This window comes from Lacerta agilis, chromosome 6 (genome assembly GCF_009819535.1).
Source record: "Lacerta agilis isolate rLacAgi1 chromosome 6, rLacAgi1.pri, whole genome shotgun sequence".
Classification (NCBI taxonomy): domain Eukaryota; kingdom Metazoa; phylum Chordata; class Lepidosauria; order Squamata; family Lacertidae; genus Lacerta; species Lacerta agilis.
The window spans coordinates 42,931,878-42,946,998 of NC_046317.1; the positions used below are offsets into that span (position 1 = coordinate 42,931,878).

The window sequence follows — 15,121 nt, forward strand, 5'->3', positions numbered from 1 at the left end:
GTTATATAGGAACAGCTGGAACCTTTGCTCACACATTCTAATATATCTTCCCCCTGGGGATGCTAAATCCAGATCACTGTTATTGGGAAATACTGTAATAATAATTCTTGTATGTAGGATGCTTATATATTTTTATCAGGGACAGTATGTATCTATTCATTTGCATGAATCGAGAGCCCTGAAGCAAGCATTACTACTGAGGTAATAGCATGCATCAGTGGAGAGCCTTCAGCTTCAGATATATCCCATTCAAGGATCGGATGATTATTTGCGGAAAGGGAATTGGGACGTTGGCAGGATCAGGCGAAAGCTCAAAGCGCAGGAGTGTCAGGGCAAGAGCAATCTTCATCTCATTCATGGCAAACTGTTGTCCAATGCAGTTCCTGAGTAGAATAAAGGACAACATTACATTAGAAACAGAAGTGCATTCTGGTGATGGTCAAATCAGGGCATTTTCTGATGTTGCTCCTTCACTCTTAGATTCCTTCCCAGAAATTAATGTCCGGCACCATCTTTGTTCTCCTTTCTATGTCCCACCCTTTTAGGCATTTGAGCATATATTGTTTTAAGCTGGCAGTTGATTCTGCTTTGCTGTGGACTCATCCACAATTTAATAAGCCTTGAACACAGTTGTGTTTTTCATGAAAGATTAATGTCAAAATCTCCTGTTATGGAGGCAACAGTGCAAAGTATAGATGAGGAAATAATTACCTTGGCCCTGCAGCAAAAGGCAAGAAAGCATATGGGTGGCGATGCTTTGAATTCTCTGTGGAGAATCTTAGAGGATCAAATTCCTATAGCAGAAAATAAGTCATGGAAATTTGTATTAGAATGGCAACAGATGTAGTGGCTGAAAGAGCTAAAGGAAAAGGGGGCATTCACAAAAAAGAAGACTGTTCTATTCCCACTTACTGGGTCACAATGCCCATTGAGCTCCATAGGGCTTAGTTTTGTATAGGATTATAGAACTGCACTCTTAGCAATATGTTTTCCCCAATGTAATCTGAAGGAAAACTCCTTCATATCTATAAATGCCTGGGCCAAATGAGACATGATGTTAAATGCGTTAGTGCGCATGATTCTAAAACTGTACACAGTCATTGTCCTGCAACAGGCCTGCAGGGGTGGGGAGGGAAATGCTAACCTCCCCCCCCGCCCCCGCTGTGTTGCTGATGTTGCTCCTCAGGTTGCACTTTGAATGGAGAGGGAAGCCTACACAGTTTTTGTAAGTAGCACTTTAGGGACTTGCGTGTGGGTGGATTTTTGGCAGAACACTTCCATAGGTCCTGCCCGGATTAGGAATGTTTCTGGATTAGGATTTCACAGCAGTTTAGTCAATAATTTTGCAATGGTTTTCTTTTCACAATAGATTTTCGCCATTTTGTAAGTGTTTAAGCAACATTTTAAGAATCATAACTATATAACATGTGGTCTGTCGCTCTACTTAATTAATACAGTATCTTCCTCATACTTTTCTTATCCAGTTCTGTAGAGGGTCACGCTAAGCCTGTCATCAGAGTTGTGTGAAGATATATCCAAACATTATTATTTTTTGTGCTACCAGCAGCTGGCAGGGAAGGGATTTCGATGAGAGTAAAGGCATAGAGATGAGAAGGGATTTAGCACACCAACACCCACACACCCTCACACTTCCACCAGCATCTCTCTCTCATGCACACACTCTAGAGCTGGTATTACTGACTAAATCAGCTTTCTCACCTCCAAACTGGAAAACTTCTGGATGTGTTTAGTAAGGAAAACAAGCAAGAAACTGGTAAAACAAATCACTGGATAAATCCACACAGTGTTAGTGTGAAAAACAATTGGCCTCTTTTTTAAAAGAAATTTTATGTGTCTATGGGAATTATTCTGATGTTCTCCACCATCTTTTTCTCAAAACATGTTCAGTTGTCTCAGTCTCACCAGAAAGGTCTTACTTAGCCCTTTATCCCTTTATTATTACCTCAGGATTGTCCCAAACCTCAGGATTTCTGTGAAGACCATAAACATCCAATGCAGTTCGAAAGCCTGTTGAAAAAAGAGACACATCATCTATGATCATTTCATCAGCAGTGATATTATGTAATGAGAATTAATTGCTATCCAGTGGCATATACCAAAATATTCATTCTCAATGACTTACTGCAAAGACAGGCAGATTTTCAGAGTTTTAGCACTGGTAACCAGGATGATCCTGCACAGAGCACAGGAAGGCTGCTGGAAAGCATATGACTATGCTTTCCTGGTCATGTAATATTTGTTTGTTTGAACAAGGAATTCATTTAGGTGTAGGTGAGGCCTCAAGAGGTGGTCCATATAAGGCCTAGCAGCTCCAGAAAGCGTCCATCTGAACACAGGGGCTGTGTACCTCTGTGTAGTCATGCACACCTGTGTGTGTCCTCTGCATATTCCCTATGTGCATGAATGTGAGTGTGTGCATGCAAGAGTGTGGGGTGGCCACATCACAGTTGGCAGGGTGAATGTGGACCACAGAAAGGTTAGCCACCCTTGATGGAATTAAAGAGACAGTGGAACTGAATAATGCGAAAAGTGTAAGAATGAAGATTGAAGAGGAAGGGATGATTTCAAAGGAAGTCTGCAGAAGAAAGAGAGGGGAAGCCTACCTTTTGGTACGGTTCGTCCATCAGCAAAGGTCACAGGAGAAGTCAGTTCTCGTGCAATAAGAGGTATTGGAGGGTATAACCGAAGGCTCTCCTTAATGCACATGGTGCTGTACGTCATCTTTCCCAAGTCGTCCCTTAAACACACAGCCCAAAATTGCCAGATTTAGGTCTCATAACCATTTATTAAGATGTAGCAAATAGGGTTCGAGAGCATAGGATTAGGCCAGCTTCCCTGGAACCTAAGCAACCTGAGACTTGTGGTCAGAGTACTCTGACCCTAAAACACTCTGCAGTGTTGCTGTCCCTTCATCTTCTCTTAATTTTTGAGAAACCCCACATAACAGGAAATAAACATTTAAGGTTGAACAATAATTCAGTCTGACCATTGAATATCCTTCTGTTCTCCAAGAAGCTCCATGATCTCCTCTCTGCATCTCTGCTGATGCTCAGGGTTCTGGGCCATACAATAAAAGAGCCAAGAGATTCCACTAGCTGTGGTATCGTAACCTGCAGTCATGAATGTGTCCACTTCTGCACGTATGTCTTCATCTGACAATGGATTTCCATTTTCATCCTAACCACACAGGGAACATAGTGTATTATACAATTGGTGATATCCAATATTTAAAGTTCTCCAAGGACTCTTCTCCCTCTCCCAGCTCAAATCGAAGATGGGGGAGGTGCTTCAGAAAGCAGTTTGCCAAACTGCTCTCTGAAGCACCACCCCCTCAATTAAACCGCTCACCTGGGCCACCTGCCACCCATGATGCTGGCTCACTGATGTGCTTACTCGCCATTTTGCCATCAGCAAACTAAAGTGATTTACAATGACAAAACGAATTTTAGGTTTACGATTAATCACTTTAGCACGTGTCAAACAAAAGAGGTGGTGTATGTGATCAGATGTCCGTCTAATCTGTTATACTTTGGATCGACTACACAGGCAGTAGGCACGCATATCAGTGAACACCTATCCCATATTCAGAATGCGGTGGTAGAAGCTCCTCTTGTCAAACATTTTCTATCACAAAACCATACTGACATGAATTTAATCTTTACAGTTATATGGATCAACCGGAGATCCACTAATAATAGATGTGATTCTGTGAAAAGATTAATCAAAAAGAATCTCAGTTTATTTTTATGTTTAGGACGCTTCATCCGGAAGGATTGAATGCGGACCTGGATCTTGGTTGCTTTATTTAGCTTTGGTCAAGGAGTGAAGTTGCTTTAACTGTGCTCAAACATGATTGTAATGGAATGCACCTGATGAGAAGAGTAGGTTTATTAGCTCCTGAAATCCTGAGAACTACCAGCAGTGTTTACATATTCTTATGAACACTGCTCCGTAGAAAATTGCTTTCAATGTATATTGAGGTATGCTATTATGTTACATTATTGTTGTTATGTTGTATTGTATCATTTATAGTGTATATACCTATTGATTTCATGGATAACTGTGATACATTTCCATGCAGGTTTTTGTTTATTTATTTATTTTGCAGTTATTTGCTGAAGAATACGTACACGAAACAGTGTTAATACCGGATCACTGTCCGTTGTCTTACTGTTATTATACATGATAGAAAAATATATACTACTTGTATTGGCCGCCATGGTGCTTGTTTTTGGTTTCTGGATCATGCTGGAGTTGGCATGGCCACCTGTCAGCAGCCACAGAAACTGCAGTGTGATGACAGCCTCACCATTTTATGTATATATGACAGACCATGGGAGTTTTGCTTGGGCTATGTCATCTGAATAGATTAGTGATGGCTGGAAAAGCCCTTAGCAATATAGCATGTCAGGCATAGGTGCATTATTTTTACAATGTTCACCTTTGCACAAAGAAGAATATCCAGGAAGTCCAAATGCCTCTTCTTCAGAATCTTTTCAAGCTCTTTCTCATCCTTGAGGGAATCCTTCCTCTCTCTTATTACCTTCTCTGCATTGAAGACAAACAGTATGAAATGAATAAAGCTATACGCAAGAGGCAAGCAAATATATTTAGATTATGTTATGCTTGTGGTAACGAATACCGGTACTTTTATCAGCTGAGCTCTGGAAAGGAAGCTTAGAATGATCAGTAGCTTAAAGAGCTAAACAATTTTCAATCCAAATTTCAGTCCACAGTTGAGAGTACTAAGGCTTCCAAATGCTGCTTTCTGGGAACCACAGGAGGGGAGAGTTCTCTTATGTACAGGTTCTGCTTCCTGGTTTCCCACTGGCATCTAGTTGACCACTGGGAGAAAGGATGCTGCACTAGGATGGGCTATTGGCCTGATCCAGCAGGCTATTCCTATGTTCTTAGAGAGAGTTAACATGTTGAGATTAAAGCTTCACATAGGAGAAAGATAAAAAGGAGAAGAGGTCCCAGGATAGAGGGAAGATGAGAATCCAGATACAAGCTCTGCCCTTTCAAACCCCCCCCCCAAGGTTTCCTCGGGGTCTTTTGACCTCTCTGGACATTTTAAAATTCAATAAAGGTTACATGATCTCCAGAAACAGTTGCTAGAAGCCAGGGAGAAATCCTGAACAGGAATGATGTGGGAAAAGAACAATGAAATATATCTCTGGGGACAGATAGAAATTATTAAATTGGCTGTATTAATGAAAGATTCTGAGAAGTATAAGAAATATATATTTATTATGTTAGACAAATGATCAGATTTAAGGGTTCCAGAAAGAGATTTCATGTTATTATGAAGTATGAGAGGAATTGATAGGAAGGTAAATATAATGCCAAGGTGCTGGTTGATTTCATTTATAAAATTTTACTTCTTATAAATAAAAAGCCCTTTCTCTTTATATATAAATGATTGAGCACATAACTAGAGAAGACGTTGAGTTGGAAAGGAGGAGGCAGTTATGTGTGTTCTTAATTTTGCTTCAACCTTTTTCATTTCTAGTATCTCTAACTTTTATAATAAGACAATTGTTAAATAGGTTTTTTTTTTTAAATGTCTTGTTTTTCAAGTGCATCATACCAACACTTATAATTTTTAATTTTCCTAATGGTACTGAAACAATATCTTTTTTTCTTTTGAATTTTTTTATTAGGAAATAAAATTATATATTAGCTCAGAAGAAGAACGGGGGGGGGGAGGGGAGGAAGAAAAAGCCGTTGCCAGGAAGTAAAAAATACGTACCTGTGTGATGGTGGACTATTTTGCAAGCTTTGTAAAACCGACGCCCTTTGGAGCTCAACCGGTAAATGACATCATTGTGATGCAATGGTGTTTTCATTCTCTGATAAAACAGCACCCCAAGATCAAAAATCGTACTAATAAAGGAATTTTCTCTGTGGACAGTGAGAAATGGAAACCAATATAAACACAAAAAGACAAAAAAGGGGGGGGATTAGATAACATGTTCATTAAAAGTCCCATTTCTAGATCTATTTCAATCTGAGATCTGGGGTAGGGGTGTGTGGCCCCGTTTTGTAGTGGTTCTCATCCGACTTGGATGGTGGTTCTTTTGGGTGATGCTTGGGGAGTTCTCTTCAGCCCCATTGAACCCTCAATGTGGGTTTCCTCAGGGTTGAATATTATCCCCCACGCTATTTAACATCTACATGAAACTGCGGAGTGGCATCATCCAGAATTTAGGAGCATGTTGTCAGCAATATTTGGAGGACCCACTGCTCTTCATCTCCTTCACATTTGCAGGCGTGGCAGTAGATATGCTGAAACATGTCTTACCTTGGTAGTGGACTGTGTAAGAGCCAACAAGCTGAAGATTAATCCAGATAAGGCTGAGGTACTGTTGGTGGGTGGTTGCCTAGACTGGATGGATTGTGATGGAGCGGGTACACAGCTTGGGGGTACTTTTGGCAGCATAGGTGGCCTTGGTGGCATGTAGTGCCCTCCATCAGCTTCGGCTGACGGCCCAGCTGCATCCCCATTTGGACGGTGTTATGTACTGAGTTGAATAGGATCCAAACTGCAGCAGTCTGATTGGTCCTAGAACAATAGGACTCCGAGTATCTTTCAGACACTGATAGCCTTACTTCCACTGTCTATACTCTGGTTCCCTCTGTGTTAGATTATTCCAAAACCTTATATATAGGGCTACCTCTGAAGACAGTTTCAGAAACTTCAGCTGGTGCAATGTTTGGTGGCCTTGAAGCACACCAGGGTAAGACGTTTTGAGCATATTGCACAAATCTTGGCCTGACTGCACTGGTTGCTAATTAGTTTCTGATTAACTGGTGCCTTCCATGGTGAGCTAAGCCTGGCAAGACAGCTTACTCTATGGTGTTACCCCCTTCGTGCATTAATTAGACTTAAGCATAGACTTATCTCACAATAAAAACATACAAATTGGTCCAGGGGTTAGAGGAAGGAACCCAGGGCCATCCATTGAAGCTGATGGTTGGAAGATTCAACACAGACAAAAGAAAATATTTCTTCATGCCTTTAAACTATAGAATTTACCCAAAGATATAGTGATGTCCATCATCCTGAATGGCTTCCTTAACCATATACAGATGGCAGAGGTGCCTGCAATCTTGGGCTTCTCATGACACTGCTAGCACATGACACAGAAAAGAAGGTCTGTATCTGTCTGTGACTCCCACCTTCTCTGAAATAGGCATTTTATACTGACCTGTCTCTTTCAGCATTTTTCTGGTAGCTGAAGGCACATTTCATAATTGTATGAAGAGTCATCAAACTGACATGTTCGTACATCTCCACTGATGCTGTGGGGTTGTTGAGTACCAGCTTTCCCCATACATCCTAATATTTTAGGAAAGGGAAAGAAATGAGAATGGAGAAGTCTCCAGAATGGTTAATAATAATAATAATAACAATAAATTTTTATTTGTACCCACCCTCCCTGGCTGGGGCCAGGATCAGGGCAGCTAACTTCATAAAACTAACACAGTATACAAAGAACATAAAAATATAAAAACAGGCAATCAGTTAGTTAAAGTACATCTTAAAATTAGTTGAGAGCAAATTAAAATCTGGACAGATGGCACTCCACGGGTTAGATGATTCATTATTAGATACGGAGTTGCATTTGTAGAACTCAGAAGTGAATAGGGATAAAAGTAGGAGTGGTTGGTTCTGCTTGTGGTTTGCTCTGGCTCCACTTACTGATGGCCTCTCTGCTTTTAACTTCCTAGTCCCAATGGGCATCAGTCACCACAGTCTGCTAAGCAGCTTCCTCTACTGGCTGATAATCGTATCTCAAGGACACACATAAAGCCTTTTGATTCAGGGGAGATGTGGAGAAGAATGAGGAAGCATCAGACAGACACAGAGAGGGAAAAGAGTGTCTGTCATTACTAGACATTGGAGGGACATGTATTTGCTGGTGCAAACTCATTGCCAGCAACACAAAGGACTGCTCAAATAGCCTCACACTTTGACTGAGATCGTGAAGGTGGGTGAGCTACTTCTGAGACAGGAGCTGACCTCCTGAAAGTAGCAATGGGGTTTCTTACCAGCATCTCATTGACTGATTCTGCCATAAGAGCCGCATAAGGCTTCAGAATATTGTAATGGAATCCGGGAGTCAGCAGTTTCCGGTGCTGTTGCCACTTTGGCCCATTCAGGATGAGAAGCCCCCTTCCTGCCAGGGAAAGGAAGGAAAATGAGGAAAAGAGGCCAAAGATAACATTGCTTTTCTTAGGCACTTACACCAGGGTCAAGGTCACATAGTAAATTATCCACCACATATGACAGGGTTTACAGTAGAAGGATCCCCCCAGCACTATATTTGACCCATTGAAGTAGGCACTTAATTGCTGGAACAATTCAAGTTAAGAATCTATTTACCTACTAAAGGATTTCTGAAACACGTAATGCCGTGTGTGTATTTCTTTCCAACCCGAAAAATCCATCTTCATATACTGTATAAGGACAGACTTTTGAGATTGTGGGGAAACATACTATAGAGTCTAAACATACTATAGAGTCTGATTCTTCAGCAACATGGGGAGAAATCAGTTGGCCAAAGGAATACAGCTGGCACTGAAGCCTCCTGGGAGGCACCAGTGGGGAAGGTGCCAGCTTAACTAATATCAGTAGCTTCCTGTAGACCCAAAGAAAGTCTGAACTTTGAAAGCTGAGAATATATGCATATGTTTGATGCAAGAATATCACAGAAAATATAGGGGTGCATAATACTAGTGAGAGAAAATACATACCAATCCATGGAATTAGGAATCTGTACGGTACAGGAGCTTTAGGATCTGAATAGTTTGATAAATGAGAGAAAATGAGCTTAGCATGACATGATAAAAAAACTATTTGAGAGAACAAATTTAAATGTTTAATTTGCTAAATTGTACTCCCTTGCCTGAATCTAGGGTTCTATGGGCATCCAGAGCTCCTTCACTTGCCTTTCCTTGTTTTTCAGGAGCCAGATCCAATGCACACCCCCACATCTTTGCACATGCAAATTAAGACAACCAACTTTGCAGGCCTAGCTTACTCCAAGGTGTGACCATTTCCTTGCCCAGCCGTGGGTACACCGGCCATTTGTTGGGGAAATAGTTGTGCTTCCCCTCTTTCCAAAAGGAAGTATCCCAGTCTCTAATGTTGAACTTTGTAGTCTGTTGTGTGTCTTATCTACCAATCTGACCTGAGCATTAAAGACTTGGGTAGCGCTCGGAGTTTGGAGTTCTTTTCCTAGCAGTGAGGGCCAGGACACTGACTGAGATTGATGGGAGTTGAAGTTCAAAGCATCTTGAAGGCACCAGGTTGGGGTATGTTGCTTTTGGATGCCTTTGAAATATGAATCACTTACATTTATTTATTTCTTGCCTTACAAAGACCAAGCAACTTACTGCATGAATAATTTTGAGAGCCTCTAGAATACTCATGTAACTGCACAATCAGAGAGACAAAAGATACAAATTTCTTACCACCTCTGGTATATACTGGCTTTGCATATTCAGGGTGGTTGAGGACCAGGAGTGCCACGAACTTTCCATACCAAAGTGGATAACAGTGTGGGTACTTTTCTGTCCATGCTGCTACATTCAGGAATTCTTCCTCAGGTTTCATCTGTTTTGGTAACCAGTTTACATCTTGGTTATTGTGATTAAATGTTTAGTTCAGGATGAAAACAGATAATAAGGTAATGTAATAGTGTATAATTTACAGCTTTTGGAAAACAGTCTGTCAAGCCAGAGGCATTCCATGAGCCAGTCTCCCCTCAGGAACTAAAGTCTTTATACCAGTAGCTACAAATTCCCCAATAGTGATAGGGGACATATTGAATTCAAATTCCCCTTTTTTAATTGAAAGAATAAAATACAAAGCACATTATTCGAAATTTGCCCTTCTCCGAATTTTGCGGTGTAGTTCTCCAAAATACATACACTGAGGTAAAAGGTGCATGAAAATGCATGTATTTGGGAAAATGAAACTGACCAACAAATACTATTAATGACATTGCTTTGCAAAAATATGCCTTGGGTCCCCAGATGATGTTCACCCACAACTCCCATAATCTTCTGCCATCTTAGTCAATGGTCAGGGATGATGGGCGTTGTAGTCCAACAACACCTGGGGGCTCAAGTTGGAAAAGAGCACTGCTCTAGGTATGGGTGGAGGAAGTTAGCAGCTTGGAGCTCTTCAAGGCCCTGCTATTGGACTAAGCCCTGGGCTCGCAGCTGGGGTTAGGTTAGGTTAGCTCAAGAAAGGGAAAATACATGGGTTATATCTAAAAAGTGTCTCCTTTTCTATAAAATTATTGTTTTATTCATATGGTAGTTTGTGTAAATTTAGATTGCTTAGTTAACCTTTATAAAAAAAATGGTTAATACATTTCCATAAGTTGTACAAGAAGTCAATATGATCATTTTGTCTTATTTGCAACTTCTAGATTTATTATTCTCTTATCACAGTAATTTATATTCCATAGTTCAGGAAATCAATATTTCCAAGAAGGCTTACAATTAAATATTTGTTACATATTTAAAAGGTCTTCAGGACCCTTCCCACAGAACAGCTGATGTGAAACCAGCAACAAGGAGGGGGCATGAGAAAGTCCAAAAGATCAGGATTTCTCCCTGTACAGTCCTTGAAACACAATAGTTATGACCTATTTGTTATTAAACTGCCTGATGCATACTTTGTTTTATTAAAAGAACAAACCCAAAGTCAATGATGTAAAACATACAAAAAATTAATATCCAGGCATATTAAGCTTTGATTTCAGAGTCTATCTTGTAAATAACCGAAGCTCTGCAATAGACAGGTTCAATAGGCACAGGAGATACCGGTAGTTTGCCTTAAAATCACAGCAAGGTAGCCAAGAATTCATGACAACTAAATATCCTCAACAGAATGGGAAAAACCAGAGATCTGTTCAAGAAAATTGGAGATGTGAAAGGAACATTTCACCCAAAGATTACCATAATAAAGGACAAAAGTGGGAAGGACCTAACAGAAGCAGAAGACATCAAGAAGAGGTGGCAAGAATACACAGAGGAATTATACCAGAAAGATATGGAGTCTCGTACACCCTAGGTAGTGTGGTTGCTGACCTTGAGCCAGACATCCTGGAGCGTGAAGTCAAATGGGCCTTAGAAAGCACCGCTAATAACAAGGCCAGTGGAAGTGATGATATTCCAGCTGAATTATTAAAATTTTTAAAGGATGATGCTGTTAAAGTGCTACACTCAATATGCCAGCAAGTTTGGAAAACGCAGCAGTGGCCAGAAGACTGGAGATCAGTCTACATCCCAATCCCAAAGAAGGGCAGTGCCAAAGAATGCTCCAACTACCACACAATTGCGTTCATTTCACACGCTAGCAAGGTTATGCTTAAAATTCTACAAGGCAGGCTTAAGCAGTATGTGGACCGAGAACTCCCAGAAGTGCAAGCTGGATTTCGAAGGGGCAGAGGAACCAGAGAACAAATTGCAAACATGTGCTGGATTATGGAGAAAGCTAGAGGGTTTGTGACCTCCCTCCGCCAAGCCGCTCGGTTCTGCAACTTCTCAGAGTTGGAGAACATGCTGCGTGACCGCCTCGTCGGTGGCCTGAGGGACGAGAAGCTGCAACGACGCCTCTATGCCAAGAAGGACCTAACGTTCCAGGTCGCTCTGGAGGAGGCCCTGGCAACAGAAGCCGCCGAGAGGTCGATGCAAGAGGCACGGCCGAGCGTGCCGTCCCAACCAAGGGTCCACCAGGAGGACCTCATCGACGATTCAGGATCAGACAGGGAGGATGTGCACAGAGTACAGCAGCACACTCAAGCCGTGCACACACCACAGCTGCCTCGACCAGAAGGAGGGAACTGCGCAAGCTGCGGGGAAAATCACGAGAGGAGGACCTGCCGTTTCCGCAATGCCAAGTGCAGGCAGTGCAGAAAATCAGGCCACATCGCCCGGGTGTGTCGGGCTCGGCCCATCCGACGCCAGGCATCAGATGACCGCCTCAAGAGCCCCAGGTCCCGGAGCCCAAAGCACCAAGGCAACTCGACGGAGACCACGGACTACCAGGTATACCAGTTGCCCCACCCCAACATAGAGAAAATTTATGTAGAGGTACAGATAGAGGGGGCCCCGTGCCGCATGGAGCTGGACACAGGTTCAACCCTATCCATAATCTCGGCACGGACTTTAAGGAAACTGTGCCCTAGTGGGGGTCCCAAACTCAGGCCGGCCCCATTCACCCTCCGGGACTTCCAGAAATGTAAGGTCCCCACAATAGGGGTGGGGACCTTCAGGGTGCAATATCGAGGTCAAGGGCTCCTACATTAGCTTACTGGGATTGGCATGGTTTGGACCACTGGGGCTAGCCGTCACCGGGGTGAACCGCACTAGCTTACAAGTGGATGTGGACGCCATATGCAAGGAGTTTCCAGCGGTTTTCGATGGGAAATTGGGACAGTATACGGGCCCCCCTATTGCCCTACAGCTGGACCCCGCAGTACGACCTATCAGGCTCAAGGCCCGCCAGGTCCCGTTCGCCCTGAAACCCCGTATAGACGAGGAATTGGACCGGCTCGTGGAGCAAGGAGTGCTGGAGCCTGTGCCTAATGCCACCTGGGAAACCCCGATCGTCACACCCGTCAAGCCTAATGGTTCGGTCCGCATCTGCGCAGACTACAAATGTACCATAAACAAGGCCCTCATGGCCCACGCATACCCAGTGCCAGTGGTCAGCCATGTCCTCACCACCCTGGCTGGGTCAATTTTTTTTGGCAAGCTGGACTTGGCCCAAGCCTATCAACAGCTGCCAGTAGATGAAGCCACAGCAGAGGCACAGATGATTGTGACGCACAGGGGAGTGTTCAAGGTAAAGCGGCTGCAATTCGGTGTCAGCGTGGCACCAGGCATATTCCAGAATCTAATGGACTCGCTGCTTAAAGGGATTCCTGGCGTCACCCCCTTCTTCGTTGATGTGTTGATTGCCGGGCCCACGGCAGAGGAGTTTGAGGACCGCCTTCGCACCGTTCTGCACCATTTCCAGACGGCGGGTCTCAAGGTGAAGCGGGAAAAGTGTCTACTAGGAGTGCCTCAGGTGGACTTTCTGGGATTTATGGTGGATGCAGAAGGGGTCCACCCGACTGGGGACAAGGTACGGGCCATTTGTGATGCCCCAGCGCCCAAGGGCAAGACTGAACTTCAGGCCTTCTTGGGGCTATTGAACTTTTACCATGCCTTCCTTCCCCATAAGGCAGCAGTAGCAGAGCCCCTACACAGACTCCTGGACAAGCAGGCCCCTTGGGTGTGGGGCCAGCGCCAGGAGGCCGCATTCCAGGCAGTCAAGGACTTGCTCGTCTCAAACTCGGTCTTGGCACACTTCGACGAGAGGCTGCCGGTGGTGCTAGCATGCGACGCCTCACCCTACGGCATCGGCGCTGTCCTTGGACACTAACTCCCAGATGGAAGAGAGGTGCCAGTGGCATACTTTTCCCAGACACTCACCGCAGCCGAGCGGAACTACTCGCAAATCGACAAGGAAGGTCTGGCAATCGTGAAGGGAGTAAAAAAATTCCATGATTTCTTGTACGGGCGGCCCTTTACCATGGTGACTGATCACAAGCCGTTGCTTGGTTTATTTGCCCCCGAAAAGCAGACCCCCCAAGTGCTGTCTCCTCGTGTCCTCAGGTGGTCAATTTTCCTTGCCGGCTACCCGTATGCACTGATTCACCGCCCTGGGAAAGCGATGGGCCACGCAGACGCCCTCAGCAGGCTACCACTACCAGAAACAGGCCCCGACCCAGCACCCGCACAAGAGGTTATGAGCCTGGAGTTGCTTCCCGACTGCCCTATTCAGGCACAAGAAGTTGCACACCATTCCAAGAAAGATAGGGTCATCTCCCGGGTCCTGGACTGGGTGTGGAGGGGATGGCCCAGCAGCAGCCCCGGGCCAGAATTCGCTGGCTACACAACCCGTAAACATGAACTGTCGGCCCACAAGGGGTGCCTGTTATGGGGAAGCAGGGTCGTCGTTCCTGAACCCCTTCGCAAAAGGGTCCTTGCAGCCCTTCACGAGACACACCCAGGGGTAGTGAGAATGAAGGCCCTCGCCAGGAGTTATGTATGGTGGCCAGGGATTGATGGAGAGATAGAGACCTGGGTCAAACACTGCCAGGCCTGCCAAGAATCCCGCCCAGATCCCCCAAGGTCCCCAGTGCAGTCCTGGGAGTCCGCCCGAGCACCATGGTCATGCCTGCACATGGACTTCGCAGGCCCCTTCCAGGGGAAAACATTCTTCATAGTGGTGGACTCCTACACCAAATGGCTGGAAGTCGCACTGGTACCATCCACTTCTACGTCCGCAGCCATCCGGGTACTACGCAGGCTGTTTGCAACCCATGGACTCCCTGACACTCTCGTCTCAGACAACGGAACCGCATTTACGTCAGAAGAATTCCAGACCTTCACAGCGCAGAATGCCATCCGCCACATCCGCTCAGCACCATTCCACCCTGCCACCAATGGCCAAGCAGAGCGCATGGTGCGGACCACCAAGGACAACCTACGCCGCATGACGCAAGGGGACTGGGAGTACCGCCTTGCCACATTCCTTCTAGCACAGCACAGCACCCCCAGCTCAACGACTGGCCGGAGCCCCGCTGAACTACTAATGGGCCAGCGCCTTGCAATCAGACTGGACCGCCTCCACCCCGACAGAGCTCAGGATGAGGTAGTGGTGGGTGAAGGCAGGAACCCCCGGACCTTTGTGGCCCAGGATCCAGTGTACGCAAATAATTTTGGGGCAGGCCCGGCATGGGTACCCGCCACAGTCACCAGGGTGACAGGCCCCGTGTCATACGAGGTGCTAACAGAGGGGGGGCAATGCTGGCGCCGCCACTGCAACCAGCTACGGCGACGATTCCCAGGAGAAAACCAGGAGGAGGACAGGTCAGAGGAGTCCCAAGGGAACAGTGGGGCATTGAGACCCGTAGAGCAGGAGGGGCTGGCAGGGGAGGCAGAATCAGTAAATACTGAGAGGACCCGCGAGGCCGAAAGGGCACCGGAACCAGAGCCACGACAGAGCGAGCTGGTTGCGCCAGACCAA

General features: G+C 44.9%; 1 protein-coding gene across 2 annotated transcripts in view; it reads right to left on the minus strand.

The window, feature by feature from the left end:
• Window positions 1–137: 137 nt before the first annotated feature.
• LOC117048411 (cytochrome P450 4B1-like) overlaps window positions 138–15,121 on the minus strand; it is a 53,655-nt gene continuing 38,671 nt past the window's right edge. Inside the window, exons 3-13 of one of the 2 annotated variants that reach the window (XM_033152204.1) lie at window positions 9,502–9,631; window positions 8,782–8,826; window positions 8,077–8,204; window positions 7,233–7,363; window positions 5,774–5,925; window positions 4,463–4,569; window positions 3,008–3,198; window positions 2,625–2,758; window positions 1,964–2,028; window positions 712–794; window positions 138–383 (exon numbers count right to left, since the gene is read on the minus strand). In XM_033152204.1, the coding sequence (XP_033008095.1) occupies window positions 215–383; window positions 712–794; window positions 1,964–2,028; window positions 2,625–2,758; window positions 3,008–3,198; window positions 4,463–4,569; window positions 5,774–5,925; window positions 7,233–7,363; window positions 8,077–8,204; window positions 8,782–8,826; window positions 9,502–9,631 (1,335 nt within the window). In that variant the 3' untranslated portion in view covers window positions 138–214. Of the gene's footprint in view, window positions 384–711; window positions 795–1,963; window positions 2,029–2,624; window positions 2,759–3,007; window positions 3,199–4,462; window positions 4,570–5,773; window positions 5,926–7,232; window positions 7,364–8,076; window positions 8,205–8,781; window positions 8,827–9,501; window positions 9,644–15,121 lie in introns of both variants that reach the window. The other variant, XM_033152202.1, reaches the window with a different exon arrangement.